The sequence below is a fragment of the Mytilus galloprovincialis genome, chromosome 12 (genome assembly GCF_965363235.1).
Source record: "Mytilus galloprovincialis chromosome 12, xbMytGall1.hap1.1, whole genome shotgun sequence".
Taxonomy (NCBI): Eukaryota; Metazoa; Mollusca; class Bivalvia; order Mytilida; family Mytilidae; genus Mytilus; species Mytilus galloprovincialis.
The window spans coordinates 80,404,738-80,421,905 of NC_134849.1; the positions used below are offsets into that span (position 1 = coordinate 80,404,738).

The following is a 17,168-nucleotide window of genomic DNA, read 5'->3' on the forward strand; positions in this document are numbered from 1 at the left end:
AAGATGTTAAGGTAGATCAGAGGTCAACTTGACATGAAAAAAGTGTGCTACAATGGGCCTCTTGTGTGAATACCAATAAACTTATACTGTGTTATCTAGAAGATGTTAAGGTAGGTCAGAGGTCAACTTCACATGAAAAAAGTGTACTACAATGGGCCTCTTGTGTGAATACCAATAAACTTATACTGTGTTATCTAGAGGATGTTAAGGTAGGTCAGAGGTCAACTTGACATGAAAAAAGTGTGCTACAATGGGCCTCTTGTGTCAATACCAATAAACTTATACTGTGTTATCTAGAGGATGTTAAGGTAGGTCAGAGGTCAACTTGACATGAAAAAAGTGTGCTACAATGGGCCTCTTGTGTCAATACCAATAAACTTATACTGTGTTATCTAGAAGATGTTAAGGTAGGTCAGAGGTCAACTTGACATGAAAAAAGTGTACTACAATGGGCCTCTTGTGTGAATACCAATAAACTTATACTGTGTTATCTAGAAGATGTTAAGGTAGGTCAGAGGTCAACTTGACATGAAAAAAGTGTGCTACAATGGGCCTCTTGTGTCAATACCAATAAACTTATATTGTGTTATCTAGAGGATGTTAAGGTAGGTCAGAGGTCAACTTGACATGAAAAAAGTGTACTACAATGGGCCTCTTGTGTGAATACCAATAAACTTATACTGTGTTATCTAGAAGATGTTAAGGTAGGTCAGAGGTCAACTTGACATGAAAAAAGTGTACTACAATGGGCCTCTTGTGTCAATACCAATAAACTTATATTGTGTTATCTAGAAGATGTTAAGGTAGGTCAGAGGTCAACTTGACATGACAAAAGTGTGCTACAATGGGCCTCTTGTGTGAATACCAATAAACTTATACTGTGTTATCTAGAAGATGTTAAGGTAGGTCAGAGGTCAACTTGACATGAAAAAAGTGTGCTACAATGGGCCTCTTGTGTCAATACCAATAAACTTATACTGTGTTATCTAGAGGATGTTAAGGTAGGTCAGAGGTCAACTTGACATGAAAAAAGTGTGCTACAATGGGCCTCTTGTGTCAATACCAATAAACTTATACTGTGTTATCTAGAAGATGTTAAGGTAGGTCAGAGGTCAACTTGACATGAAAAAAGTGTACTACAATGGGCCTCTTGTGTGAATACCAATAAACTTATACTGTGTTATCTAGAAGATGTTAAGGTAGGTCAGAGGTCAACTTGACATGAAAAAAGTGTGCTACAATGGGCCTCTTGTGTCAATACCAATAAACTTATATTGTGTTATCTAGAGGATGTTAAGGTAGGTCAGAGGTCAACTTGACATGAAAAAAGTGTACTACAATGGGCCTCTTGTGTGAATACCAATAAACTTATACTGTGTTATCTAGAAGATGTTAAGGTAGGTCAGAGGTCAACTTGACATGAAAAAAGTGTACTACAATGGGCCTCTTGTGTCAATACCAATAAACTTATATTGTGTTATCTAGAAGATGTTAAGGTAGGTCAGAGGTCAACTTGACATGACAAAAGTGTGCTACAATGGGCCTCTTGTGTCAATACCAATAAACTTATATTGTGTTATCTAGAAGATGTTAAGGTAGGTCAGAGGTCAACTTGACATGATAAAAGTGTGCTACAATGGGCCTCTTGTGTCAATACCAATAAACTTATACTGTGTTATCTAGAAGATGTTAAGGTAGGTCAGAGGTCAACTTGACATGAAAAAAGTGTGCTACAATGGGCCTCTTGTGTTAATACCAATAAACTTATACTGTGTTATCTTGAAGATGTTAAGGTAGGTCAGAGGTCAACTTGACATGAAAAAAGTGTGCTACAATGGGCCTCTTGTGTCAATACCAATAAACTTATACTGTGTTATCTAGAGGATGTTAAGGTAGGTCAGAGGTCGTCCTTGACATGATAAAAGTGTGCTACAATGGGCCTCTTGTGTTAATACCAATAAACTTATACTGTGTTATCTAGAAGATGTTAAGGTAGGTCAGAGGTCAACTTGACATGAAAAAAGTGTGCTACAATGGGCCTCTTGTGTCAATACCAATAAACTTATATTGTGTTATCTAGAGGATGTTAAGGTAGGTCAGAGGTCAACTTGACATGAAAAAAGTGTACTACAATGGGCCTCTTGTGTCAATACCAATAAACTTATATTGTGTTATCTAGAAGATGTTAAGGTAGGTCAGCGGTCAACTTGACATGAAAAAAGTGTGCTACAATGGGCCTCTTGTGTCAATACCAATAAACTTATATTGTGTTATCTAGAGGATGTTAAGGTAGGTCAGAGGTCAACTTGACATGAAAAAAGTGTGCTACAATGGGCCTCTTGTGTCAATACCAATAAACTTATATTGTGTTATCTAGAAGATGTTAAGGTAGGTCAGAGGTCAACTTGACATGAAAAAAGTGTGCTACAATGGGCCTCTTGTGTCAATACCAATAAACTTATATTGTGTTATCTAGAAGATGTTAAGGTAGGTCAGAGGTCAACTTGACATGAAAAAAGTGTACTACAATGGGCCTCTTGTGTGAATACCAATAAACTTATATTGTGTTATCTAGAAGATGTTAAGGTAGATCAGAGGTCAACTTGACATGAAAAAAGTGTGCTACAATGGGCCTCTTGTGTTAATACCAATAAACTTATACTGTGTTATCTAGAAGATGTTAAGGTAGGTCAGAGGTCAACTTGACATGAAAAAAGTGTGCTACAATGGGCCTCTTGTGTGAATACCAATAAACTTATATTGTGTTATCTAGAGGATGTTAAGGTAGGTCAGAGGTCAACTTGACATGAAAAAAGTGTGCTACAATGGGCCTCTTGTGTCAATACCAATAAACTTATATTGTGTTATCTAGAAGATGTTAAGGTAGGTCAGAGGTCAACTTGACATGATAAAAGTGTACTACAATGGGCCTCTTGTGTCAATACCAATAAACTTATAGTATTATCTAGAAGATGTTAAGGTAGATCAGAGGTCGTCCTTGACATGATAAAAGTGTGCTACAATGGGCCTCGTATTAATACCAATAGACTTAAACTGTTATCTAGAGGATGTTAAGGTAGGTCAGAGGTCATCCTTGACATGATAAAAGTTACGATGGACTTTATAATATTATATAGATTTTGAAAGGTTTACCATTACAGGCTCAAAAATGTAGATGTGGATGGGTTGAATAAACCTTGTATTTAAGCCTAAATTGGTATGGACTAAAAAATAAATATATGGAGGGTTAAAGCCTTGCTATTTGGTCTAAAAGACCCAATACTAGCCTGACTTGAATCAAGCTAAAAAATGGAGATGTGAATGTGTTAACCATTTTAATGTATCCTGACTTTGTACAGTCACAAAAATATAGGTTTGTATGGTTATAATGTGCACACACCCCTACCTATTTTGACATTATGTTGTTGTAGTAAAACACTCCAAAAACAATCTAAATAGTAAAGCTGTTAGTATTAGAGATTTAACAGATAATATGTCAGATATATCAGTATGTTTAACCTTGCTGTGTGCTTGCTTTTTAGAACAGATTATACATTCATGATTTAGCCACAGGACAAAGAAATGCCACCCTACCATTAGATGTGGGAACAGTGGCTGGTTATTCTGGGAAGAAAAAACAACATGAGGTAATATTAAGGAACAAGGCTAAGAAATGCAGAGTATTTTGATAATCCAGTCATGATTTATTTCTTAACAGTTGAAAAGCATCTATTCGGAATAAAAATATTCTGAGATGACATATTTACACACTTCCATGATTTGATGTAGACACCTGTAGATGACCTTTATGCTGACCCTTCACAACACAAAATATGCATTATTTAAAGGAGGATTTTAATAACTAATTGATAAAGGCAAACTTGTGTATCTAGAACAAGAAGAAAATATCACATTAGTATACCAGAAATCATCTAAAGAAATAAATTTAATATAATTTTGAGGTGGTCTGAATGCATGAAAAGGGTAGTAAAGATTTTAAAACATTTCATTATGATTTATTTTATTAATTTCAGATATTTTACCAATTTGTGTCATTCCTGACCCCTGGTGTGATATACCACTGTGATATAAGTACTAGTACATATACACCCAAGGTAGGTAACTCTTGGTGGAGAATGTTCAGAAAATTGACAGCCTCGTCTATCTCAGTTGAATAACCAGTTATTATTCTAAAACATACACCAAAAGTTGTACAGAACATTTAATGTTGATATTAACAATTTTGAATAGTTATTTTAAAAGAAAAATGCATCACATCATTGATAAGATTACATACGAAGCATGGTTCTGCTAAATGTTCATTTGGAAATTTAATTTGTCAAAAGTTTCATGAATATAAAATATTATAAACATTGCTATGCTAAATTATAATCCTGGTACTTTTGATAACTATGCCACCATATAAACATGTTCTCAATTCATGGCCTGAAGTAGCTGACTTAGCAGTTTTGGGATTGTTCAGTGTTGAAGTTTTAACAGTGACCTACATTTTTTTTAACTTCTGTCATTTTGTCAATCACACCTCATGTCATATTTTGATGTTTTTGATGCAGATTTTAATTGAAATTTCTACTTTTTAGGTGTTTAGAGAAATAAAGATCAAGAATTTTGATCTGAGCCAGTTTGAGACGAAACAAGTATTTTATCCCAGTAAAGATGGCACAAAGATACCAATGTTTATTGTACTTAAAAAGGTTGGTGTCTGGTTTTTTGTTTGTTTGTTTGTTAATCCAATTATTGTGACAATTTGTTGTTTATTTTAGAACTTTTTAGTACTAGATAAGCACAAAAATATGTGGGCTAGAAATAGACCTTATGCAAATACATGTCAATATCTCTGTTCAATCTTTTGACCTATTTTGGGTTGAGAAATCGATACAGAAAGTCGGTGACCTATAGTTGTTAATGTCTGTGTCATTTTGGTCTTTTGTGGATAGTTGTCTCATTGGCAATCATACCACATCTTCTTTTTTATATTAACTGTTTGGAAATCTATTTTTTATAAGAACTCTATATATTTCATCTTTTATTTAGTATTTGAATGATCAAAAGTCAGTCAAAGTCCCATTCATGTACATGTATACATGTTATCGAACACAACTAGGATTTTAAAAGGTAGGTGTAAAACTCTCGATTTCTATATTTTCATTGGTACATTTTTTTTTTTTTAACATAAAGGCAATTTTCTAATTTATTTCATAAAACAGGCCTCGACAATAACGCTTGTCCAATTGTCCAGTACCAGAGGGAAAAAAGGTCAGACAAGTAAAAGCTGTATCAAGCTTGTCCGTCGGGACAAGTACAATTATTCAGCAGAAAATAAATTTAATTCAACTTTGATGAACAAAGTAATTATAAACAAAAAACCAGAAAACAAATATTAGTTTGACATGTTTCTGCATTCTGTTTATTCAAATGCAAAACCTTTTTCTTCAACATGTTTACTTGTTGCAATCGATAATTTTTAACTGGTTCTTTGTCAGGTACTTTTTAACAGGTAAAAGGTATACTATTCTCGGAAACCAGTCTTACTGATCCGAATCAATGATGCGCTTTGTAGATGAGGTAACTTTACAGGACAATTCGTCACCTCAACAGGTTTAGCTCCAAGTTTAATAGACAGTTTGGCACCGTAGGAGACATATTTAGTAGACATGATTGAAAGACAGTTTGACAAGGCAGGAGACATTTGGGACCAGGACAAATCAGTACCTGTTTTGCTACCTTATTCTGTTCCATATAACAAATACCATACTGGTAATTTTTTCACAAAATTTTTATTTTTTTATTTACCATTAAATTCACAAAATCATATTTTATCATAAGTAGAATAAAACAGTACTGACAATAATGTGACCTATAGTTGTTATTTTCGGTGTCATTTGGTCTCTTGATGAGAGTTGTCTCATTGGCAATCAGATCTAGACCTTATCTTCTTTTTATTGATTGCATTTCAATAAACCTTTTTCAACTGAAAAAAAAACCAGGATTATACAAATCCAATGAGTGTACAGGCCTATCAGATGATGCCTCATGTTTAGAGTCTGATGAGACTGGCATTGATGAAAAACTAGAACCTAAGTCCTGTGACATGACTAGATTCAGTTGAACTTGACTCATATTTTTGAAAAGAATTTCAAATCAAAAGAAATACATCAAATCCTGTCTATTGTTTAAATTCGGTTTGTTCATTTAATCAACTAAAAATATAAAAAGGTTATTTTTGATAGAAATTTTTTGGACAAGTAACAATTTCATTCGGACAAGTAAATTTTGGTATGTACTTGTCCTACAGGACAAGTTGAAAAGAAAGTTATTGTAGAGGCCTGTAAAACAAGAACACAAGAGTGACACGACTGTATCAAATTAATACTTCCATGAATACTTATAAGTAATATGAGTGGGAAGTCCTATTGACACTTTTATTTTTAATTGCCTGATAAATTCTCATTCTTACAAACAGTGAGCTTCAAAAGTCTGAATTTATTGTAGGGTGTTAAGTTAGATGGTAACAATCCTGTCATGTTGTATGGGTATGGAGGATTTAATATAGCTATCACTCCAAGCTTCTCTGTCTCACGATTGGTTTACCTTCAACACCTGGGAGGAGTATATGCTGTTGCCAATATCAGAGGAGGAGGGTATGTATATCTATATATCTATCAATCAAAGGTTCTCTATCTCCCATTGGTTGACCTTCAACATCTGGGAGGAGTATATGCTATTGTCAGTATCAGGTATCTCACTGATTTTCTTTCACCGAATGGTCGATTGGATAAACCTTTGCTTTCTCACCTAACTAGACTTGGGGAAAGAGGAGAGATGGTCAACAATAAACGTAATGTTTTTATGCCCCACCTACGATAGTAGAGGGGCATTATGTTTTCTGGTCTGTGCGTCCGTTCGTTCGTTCGTCCGTCCGTCTGTTCGTTCGTTCGTTCGTCTGTTCGTTCGTCCGTCTGTCCCGCTTCAGGTTAAAGTTTTTGGTCAAGGTAGTTTTTGAAGAAGCTGAAGTCCAATCAACTTGAAACTTAGTACACATGTTCCTTATGATATGATCTTTCTAATTTTAAAGCCAAATTAAACTTTTGACCCCAATTTCACGGTCCACTGAACATAGAAAATGAAAGTGCATGTTTCAGGTTAAAGTTTTTGGTCAAGGTAGTTTTTGATGAAGTTGAAGTCCAATCAACTTGAAACTTAGTACAAATGTTCCCTATGATATTATCTTTCTAATTTTAAAGCCAAATTAAACTTTTGACCCCAATTTCACGGTCCACTGAACATAGAAAATGAAAGTGCATGTTTCAGGTTAAAGTTTTTGGTCAAGGTAGTTTTTGATGAAGTTGAAGTCCAATCAACTTGAAACTTAGTACACATGTTCCCTAGGATATTATCTTTCTAATTTTAATGCCTAATTATATTTTTTATCCAATTTCACGGTCCATTGAACATGGAAAATGATAGTGGGAGTGGGGCATCCGTGTACTTTGGACACATTCTTGTTATTGTTTTATTTTATTTTGTAGAGAATATGGTGAAACTTGGCATAAAGGTGGGATGTTAGCCAACAAACAGAATGTTTTTATTGTTTTCTTTTATTCTGTAGAGAATATGGTGAAACTTGGCATAAAGGTGGGATGTTAGCGGCATAAAGGTGGGTTGTTAGCCAACAAACAGAATGTTTTTATTGTTTTCTTTTATTCTGTAGAGAATATGGTGAGACTTGGCATAAATGTGGGATGTTAGCCAACAAACAGAATGTTTTTATTGTTTTCTTTTATTCTGTAGAGAATATGGTGAAACTTGGCATAAAGGTGGGATGTTAGCCAACAAACAGAATGTTTTTATTGTTTTCTTTTATTCTGTAGAGAATATGGTGAGACTTGGCATAAAGGTGGGATGTTAGCCAACAAACAGAATGTTTTTATTGTTTTCTTTTATTCTGTAGAGAATATGGTGAAACTTGGCATTAAAGTGGGATGTTAGCCAACAAACAGAGTGTTTTTATTGTTTTCTTTTATTCTGTAGAGAATATTGTGAGACTTGGCATAAAGGTGGGATGTTAGCCAATAAACAGAATGTTTTTATTGTTTTCTTTTATTCTGTAGAGAATATGGTGAAACTTGGCATAAAGGTGGGATGTTAGCCAACAAACAGAATGTTTTTATTGTTTTCTTTTATTCTGTAGAGAATATGGTGAGACTTGGCATAAAGGTGGGATGTTAGCCAACAAACAGAATGCTTTTATTGTTTTCTTTTATTCTGTAGAGAATATGGTGAGACTTGGCATAAAGGTGGGATGTTAGCCAACAAACAGAATGCTTTTATTGCTTTCTTTTATTCTGTAGAGAATATGGTGAGACTTGGCATAAAGGTGGGATGTTAGCCAACAAACAGAATGTTTTTATTGTTTTCTTTTATTCTGTAGAGAATATGGTGAGACTTGGCATAAAGGTGGGATGTTAGCCAACAAACAGAATGTTTTTATTGTTTTCTTTTATTCTGTAGAGAATATGGTGAAACTTGGCATAAAGGTGGGATGTTAGCCAACAAACAGAATGTTTTTATTGTTTTCTTTTATTCTGTAGAGAATATGGTGAGACTTGGCATAAAGGTGGGATGTTAGCCAACAAACAGATTGCTTTTATTGCTTTCTTTTATTCTGTAGAGAATATGGTGAGACTTGGCATAAAGGTGGGATGTTAGCCAACAAACAGAATGTTTTTATTGTTTTCTTTTATTCTGTAGAGAATATGGTGAGACTTGGCATAAAGGTGGGATGTTAGCCAACAAACAGAATGTTTTTATTGTTTTCTTTTATTCTGTAGAGAATATGGTGAGACTTGGCATAAAGGTGGGATGTTAGCCAACAAACAGAATGTTTTTATTGTTTTCTTTTATTCTGTAGAGAATATGGTGAGACTTGGCATAAAGGTGGGATGTTAGCCAACAAACAGAATGTTTTTATTGTTTTCTTTTATTCTGTAGAGAATATGGTGAAACTTGGCATAAAGGTGGGATGTTAGCCAACAAACAGAATGTTTTTATTGTTTTCTTTTATTCTGTAGAGAATATGGTGAGACTTGGCATAAAGGTGGGATGTTAGCCAACAAACAGATTGCTTTTATTGCTTTCTTTTATTCTGTAGAGAATATGGTGAGACTTGGCATAAAGGTGGGATGTTAGCCAACAAACAGAATGTTTTTATTGTTTTCTTTTATTCTGTAGAGAATATGGTGAGACTTGGCATAAAGGTGGGATGTTAGCCAACAAACAGAATGTTTTTATTGTTTTCTTTTATTCTGTAGAGAATATGGTGAGACTTGGCATAAAGGTGGGATGTTAGCCAACAAACAGAATGTTTTTATTGTTTTCTTTTATTCTGTAGAGAATATGGTGAGACTTGGCATAAAGGTGGGATGTTAGCCAACAAACAGAATGTTTTTATTGTTTTCTTTTATTCTGTAGAGAATATGGTGAGACTTGGCATAAAGGTGGGATGTTAGCCAACAAACAGAATGTTTTTGATGATTTCCAGTCAGCAGCTGAATATCTCATTAAATCTAATTACACCTGTGCCAAAAGGTAAGAAACTTATTGCAAAATTGATTTATAATAAAATTTGTAAAAATAAAAAAATAAAGAAATAGTATTTAAATAGAAATTTGTACTTAGTTGAACATTTAAATTCGTGGTTCAACTGTACCCTTGAAAACCACGGAAATTGGTATCCAACGAATAATAATGAATCCTCAGTAAGAAGTAAACTTAAGGTGGTACCTAACACTACAGGGAGATAACTCTGTAAAATCAGCTAAACGTTTTAATTACGTTGTGTTATAAGGGAATATTAAGCTTCTCAATGATCAAAATTAGTGTTTGTCAAATTGCTATATAACCAGTGTAATTTTTCTGATAAAACGGTTGGTTCAAATTTTTTGAAATTTTCACATTTTTGTCAAAGGGTCAAAGTAAATACTTTGTCAACATTTTATGAAAATTAAACGAGCAAAATTAATTTTAGTGAAGGTGTCAGGTACCACCTTAATAAATGGTAAGAGATCATATTTTTTTCATTTTTAATTTACCAGAATAATGTAACAGGAATTGTGATAATTATTGAACCATTTTACACCAGATCTACACAAACTTCTGAAAAAATAAACTTGAAAAAACAAACAAGGTGTACAATTAGTTCTAGTGTCAGATTATACAATATATTGGTCACGTCACCCAAATATATCTGGAAAGAATACTAATAAAGGTAACTTTAATTTCAATGTCTGTAACATGCATGTTTTTTGGTCTTTTGTGGATAGTTGTCTCATTGGCAATCATACCACATCTTCTTTTTTATATGTCATTGTTGACATTCTGGACTCCATCATTGACCAATCGAGTGTCTGTCATTGACCAATCAAATGTCTTTTGTAGAATAACAATCAATGGTGGATCAAATGGAGGCTTACTTGTGGCTGCCTGTGCCAATCAGAGACCAGATCTGTTTGGTTGTGTTATAAATCAAGTGGGGTAAGTCACCGTCACTGTATTAAACAGAGACCAGATCTGTTTGGTTGTGTTATAAATCAAGTGGGGTAAGTCACCGTCACTGTATTAAACAGAGACCAGATCTGTTTGGTTGTGTTATAAATCAAGTGGGGTAAGTCACCGTCACTCTATTAAACAGAGACCAGATCTGTTTGGTTGTGTTATAAATCAAGTGGGGTAAGTCACCGTCACTGTATTAAACAGAGACCAGATCTGTTTGGTTGTGTTATAAATCAAGTGGGGCAAGTCACCGTCACTGTATTAAACAGAGACCAGATCTGTTTGGTTGTGTTATAAATCAAGTGGGGTAAGTCACCGTCACTGTATTAAACAGAGACCAGATCTGTTTGGTTGTGTTATAAATCAAGTGGGGTAAGTCACCGTCACTGTATTAAACAAAGACCAGATCTGTTTGGTTGTGTTATAAATCAAGTGGGGTAAGTCACCGTCACTGTATTAAACAGAGACCAGATCTGTTTGGTTGTGTTATAAATCAAGTGGGGTAAGTCACCGTCACTCTATTAAACAGAGACCAGATCTGTTTGGTTGTGTTATAAATCAAGTGGGGTAAGTCACCGTCACTCTATTAAACAGAGACCAGATCTGTTTGGTTGTGTTATAAATCAAGTGGGGTAAGTCACCGTCACTCTATTAAACAGAGACCAGATCTGTTTGGTTGTGTTATAAATCAAGTGGGGTAAGTCACCGTCACTGTATTAAACAGAGACCAGATCTGTTTGGTTGTGTTATAAATCAAGTGGGGTAAGTCACCGTCACTGTATTAAACAGAGACCAGATCTGTTTGGTTGTGTTATAAATCAAGTGGGGTAAGTCACCGTCACTGTATTAAACAGAGACCAGATCTGTTTGGTTGTGTTATAAATCAAGTGGGGTAAGTCACCGTCACTCTATTAAACAGAGACCAGATCTGTTTGGTTGTGTTATAAATCAAGTGGGGTAAGTCACCGTCACTGTATTAAACAGAGACCAGATCTGTTTGGTTGTGTTATAAATCAAGTGGGGTAAGTCACCGTCACTCTATTAAACAGAGACCAGATCTGTTTGGTTGTGTTATAAATCAAGTGGGGTAAGTCACCGTCACTGTATTAAACAGAGACCAGATCTGTTTGGTTGTGTTATAAATCAAGTGGGGTAAGTCACCGTCACTGTATTAAACAGAGACCAGATCTGTTTGGTTGTGTTATAAATCAAGTGGGGTAAGTCACCGTCACTGTATTAAACAGAGACCAGATCGTTTGGTTGTGTTATAAATCAAGTGGGGTAAGTCACCGTCACTCTATTAAACAGAGACCAGATCTGTTTGGTTGTGTTATAAATCAAGTGGGGTAAGTCACCGTCACTGTATTAAACAGAGACCAGATCTGTTTGGTTGTGTTATAAATCAAGTGGGGTAAGTCACCGTCACTCTATTAAACAGAGACCAGATCTGTTTGGTTGTGTTATAAATCAAGTGGGGTAAGTCACCGTCACTGTATTAAACAGAGACCAGATCTGTTTGGTTGTGTTATAAATCAAGTGGGGTAAGTCACCGTCACTGTATTAAACAGAGACCAGATCTGTTTGGTTGTGTTATAAATCAAGTGGGGTAAGTCACCGTCACTGTATTAAACAGAGACCAGATCTGTTTGGTTGTGTTATAAATCAAGTGGGGTAAGTCACCGTCACTCTATTAAACAGAGACCAGATCTGTTTGGTTGTGTTATAAATCAAGTGGGGTAAGTCACCGTCACTGTATTAAACAGAGACCAGATCTGTTTGGTTGTGTTATAAATCAAGTGGGGTAAGTCACCGTCACTCTATTAAACAGAGACCAGATCTGTTTGGTTGTGTTATAAATCAAGTGGGGTAAGTCACCGTCACTCTATTAAACAGAGACCAGATCTGTTTGGTTGTGTTATAAATCAAGTGGGGTAAGTCACCGTCACTGTACAATTGAGGGGCAGAAGATACAAAAGAGAGATCCAATAAAACTAAGAATGGAAATGGGGAATGTGTCAAAGAGACAACAACCAAACCAAAGAACAGAAAACAGCCAAAGGCCACCAATAAGTCTTCAATGCAGCAATAAATTCTCGCACCCGAAGGCGTGCTTCGGCTTGCCCAGAAACACAAATGTATACTAGTTCAGTGATAAAAGACGTCATACTAAACTCTAATAATTAAAGAAACTAAAATTAAAAATCATATAAGACTAACAAAGACAAGAGGCTTCTGACTTGGGTTAGGCACAAAAATTTGGTGAGGTTAAACATGTTTTTGAGATCTTAACCCTCAAACCCATAAGTCTATGAAAAACTAATGGAATCATGTCAAGAAACACAACATAGAAAACTATTATAAGACTGAGCATTAACTTCACAAAAAAAACCTGTGGTGATCTGTGGAGTTTTGGAAGCTTAAGCCGCAGTGTTCTCCCCAGGCCGTTTTAGCACAGCGCTTTTCAGCGCTATTACAATTCCCCGCTGTCCTATTGCACTGACCACAGCACTATCCAAAGCAACCGCGTCGCTATATTTTTTTTCCATATTTTTCAATGTTTTTCAAAATTCCCGCTTATTTTTCACTTCGGATCACGTGATCGACTGGTTTACGATTTTTGAATGAATTATTTCCGTTGTATCAAAGTAACTTCGCGGGACCAGTCTAATAAATTTTACAAAATGGCGTTTTTGAAAGATCAAAATAAACAAAGATTTCAACATTGACATCGATTTTTTTAATTTAAAGAAAATATAGAGGCATATATGAATGAAATGTGATGAAATGAATTGACCGCATTTCCCGACGTCACTCACAAACTTGTTTTACGAACTTTGAACAAAAGATGATTTTAAAAACGATCAAACACAGGGGTTTGTTACAAATTATTTGCCGGGTTTACAATCCATACGAACCCCGAAAATGATCAAGTCTTTTAAATATTAATTATCCCCTATTCGAACTTATAATTCAGTCAGAAATTCTTCCATTTAAGAATTGTATGTGTGTATGAGAGACTGAGAGAAAGTGAACGTGAATGCAAGTGGTTCTCATTTCTTTTTTCTATTTACCTCTTTACATTGGTATTTCCTGATATTTATTTATATATTCATAAATTTTTACCCTTTCCGTTTTTTTTTTGTTTTTTTTGGCTTTCTTTTTTCTTAATTACTTTCAGTGTGTTTTAAAGCTTATCTTAGTTATTTATTTATTTTTATTTTTTTCTTGTGAGGGAGGAGTTTAAATTTAATAAAATCATTTAAACATTTATTGCTTTAAAAAAGGGAGGGAAGAGAGAAGAAAGAGAAAAAAGAAATGAAACTACTCTTGATTTATAATCTTTGTTTGATTCCTTAAATCCAAAACTAAATAATATGTCATTTATGAAGAATTGTTTATTTTTTGTTTGTTAGACATTAGACATTTATGTCGAACCATCTTTATATTTGTTAGCATTTAACTTACATGTATTTATACCGGTATATTATATATATATATTTGGTGAATATTACTAACAACCACTAACTCCTGTATATATAAATATCATTACTAATGTTAACGAGGCCGGGATAAGGTACCGGTAATCGATGTTTTAAACTAACAAATGTAAAGATTTCAATAAAATATATAAACCTTAAAAAAAAAAAAAAAAAAAAAAAAAAAAAACTACTTCCATTTGATAACAATTTGAGAGGATATGATTAGCAAAACAAACCCCAAGCAGATACGACTTGGGAAATTTTACTTTCTTGATGTCCAGCTTGGATGAGGCCATTTAAATATTATAAAACGTTTAGGTCATAAAAATGAGAAATCTTTATGCTAAAAAATGTCAATTCCTGTCAAACGTTGTAAGGTAAACAGTACACTGCTACAGTTTATTACAAAACCAAACAGAAGCTGTCAATGACTTTATTGTTGTTCTTCATGTTCTACAACATTACCCGATGGTGCTAAGAAATCTGGTGTAGATCCATCATTGAAAAAGACTTTTCCTTCAGTTTTATACATAGATAGTATGAGGATTTAATATATGAATTTACAATGGAGAAAAAAGACTCTTCAGACTTCTATATCCAGACAATAACATTAACAAACAAAGCATCATTAAGGGATACACTGTAACTTCCATGAGCATGACAAGGACATCATAACAAGAAGAAACATCAACAGCATGATATAATAAAAACACATAACAAATCAATTACAAACAAACCGCGCGCTGCAATAAAGTTACTGAGAATTGTCGAAAATTACGCGCTTACCACAGCGCTATCCAAAAATCCTGGGGAGAACACTTAAGGTTAAGAAGATCTGGCTCCACATGTGGTACTGGTTATGTTGTTAATGTAAGCAAAAACCTCTTGATAAGACTAATGATATTGGTCATAAAAAAAAGTCTGGGTTTTAAGAGATTTGGTTATTTGCTGCTTTAAACAATGTACATGTGGTGCTAGATAAAATATACTGCCCTGTATGTGATCTTTTCTGTAGCTACAAATATAAATTGATGTTTAAATAATATTATTATAGGACAACATGCTTTGACTGTTTTAAAAACAATTTAACTTTTTATTATTTATTATTTCCAGAGTTATGGATATGTTGAAGTTCCACAAGTTTACGATCGGTCATGCATGGACAACAGATTTTGGATGTGCTGACAAACCTGAGGAATTTAAATACCTTATAAAGTAAGATACTATTTTTCACTGGCATAGGAGCTCTAAGCGTAAGCCTAGCGATTACCTGAAATTGATGTATATATGTAATACCTACATTACAAACTTAAGGTGTTGAAAACTTTTTAACACTGAGGATTAATATTCGTCTACCTTTGATCTTAAAAGGAGTACTAAAGGCTTAAATGAAGCATTCTCAATAAGAACCCCCCCCCCCCCCCCCTTTTTACCAAATTTTGTTTGGTTAAGGGGGGGGGTAATAGTTTTGACTTGATGTTTTGGTGTATCACAAGCTAAAAGGTCAAGACTGCATGACTACCATGCAATACTATTATTAGACTTGATATTTAGGTGTATCATAAGCCAAAGATCAAGACTGCATGACAACCATGAATTACTATTTTAGGACTTGATATTCAGGTGTATCATAAGCCTGAGATCAAGACTGCATGACTAATAGGAAGTACTATTTCAAGAATTAATATTTAGGTGTATCATAAGCCAAATATTAAGATCACATGACTACCACACATACATTGTACTATTCCAAGACTTGATATTTAGGTGAATCATAAGCCAAAAATCAAGACTAAATGATTACCATGTACTTCTTGAATTATTAAAACACCCTTTACCCAGAACTAAAGCCCAAACATGGCTATATCATCAGGTAAAATGATTACTGTATAATGTCGAAAAGTTTACCGTAACATGTAAAGAAAGTTTACTGTAACATGTACATTAGCTAAATATAGATAACTGTAACCATTGAAAATCCCACTGAAAGGATAATTGAACCTTTTTAGATATCAACAAGATTTATATTTATCCACTGGATAACTTTGATCCGCCGGTTAAATCTGAACCGCCGGTTAAATCTCAACCGCTGGTTAACTCAACCGCCGGTTAAACCAACCGCCGGTTAAACCAACCGCCGGTTAAATCTGAACCGCCGGTTAACTCTGAACTGCCAGTTAAATCTGATCTGCTGGTTAATTAAACCGCCGGTGAACTCAACCGCCGGTTACCTCAACCGCCGGTTAATTCAACCGCCGGTTACCATATCTATATAAATAGGGTGCAAACATTAATCCATCATTCTGCCTCTGATGAAGGTCCTTTTTGGACCGAAACCGGTCAGGCTATCAAACATCACCAGGCTCTGTTAATTATGTGTATTGGTATATATACTATATTTTTATGCTTTTACATTTTTCTCACTGATACACATAGTTAATATGGCTTCTACTAACGAAAGCTCCATTTGGAGCCAATGTGTTTAGAGACTACTTATGTCAGTACACCTTTCCTATATTGCCTATTGATTTTTCACTGGCATAGGAGCTCTAAGCGTAAGCCTAGCGATTACCTGAAATTGATGTATATATGGAATACCTACATTACAAACTTAAGGTGTTGAAAACTTTTTAACACTGAGGATTAATATTCGTCTACCTTTGATCTTAAAAGGAGTACTAAAGGCTTAAATGAAGCATTCTCAATAAGAACCCACCCCCCCCCCTTTTTACCAAATTTTGTTTGGTTAAGGGGGGGTAATAGTTTTGACTTGATGTTTTGGTGTATCACAAGCTAAAACGTCAAGACTGCATGACTACCATGCAATACTATTATTAGACTTGATATTTAGGTGTATCATAAGCCAAAGATCAAGACTGCATGACAACCATGAATTACTATTTTAGGACTTGATATTCAGGTGTATCATAAGCCTGAGATCAAGACTGCATGACTAATAGGAAGTACTATTTCAAGAATTAATATTTAGGTGTATCATAAGCCAAATATTAAGATCACATGACTACCACACATACATTGTACTATTCCAAGACTTGATATTTAGGTGAATCATAAGCCAAAAATCAAGACTAAATGATTACCATGTACTTCTTGAAT

The 17,168-nt window shown here is 34.5% G+C and overlaps 1 protein-coding gene across 4 annotated transcripts in view; it reads left to right on the forward strand.

Moving 5' to 3' along the window:
• The window catches only part of LOC143054974 (prolyl endopeptidase-like), a 54,160-nt gene that overhangs the window by 29,110 nt on the left and 7,882 nt on the right, over nt 1-17,168 (forward strand). Inside the window, exons 10-17 of one of the 4 annotated variants that reach the window (XM_076228073.1) lie at nt 3,543-3,647; nt 4,035-4,115; nt 4,602-4,715; nt 6,514-6,662; nt 7,551-7,576; nt 9,519-9,609; nt 10,459-10,554; nt 15,165-15,266. In XM_076228073.1, the coding sequence (XP_076084188.1) occupies nt 3,543-3,647; nt 4,035-4,115; nt 4,602-4,715; nt 6,514-6,662; nt 7,551-7,576; nt 9,519-9,609; nt 10,459-10,554; nt 15,165-15,266 (764 nt within the window). Of the gene's footprint in view, nt 1-3,542; nt 3,648-4,034; nt 4,116-4,601; nt 4,716-6,513; nt 6,663-7,550; nt 7,577-7,630; nt 7,657-9,492; nt 9,610-10,458; nt 10,555-15,164; nt 15,267-17,168 lie in introns of all 4 variants that reach the window. The other 3 variants (XM_076228074.1, XM_076228072.1, XM_076228075.1) reach the window with 3 other exon arrangements.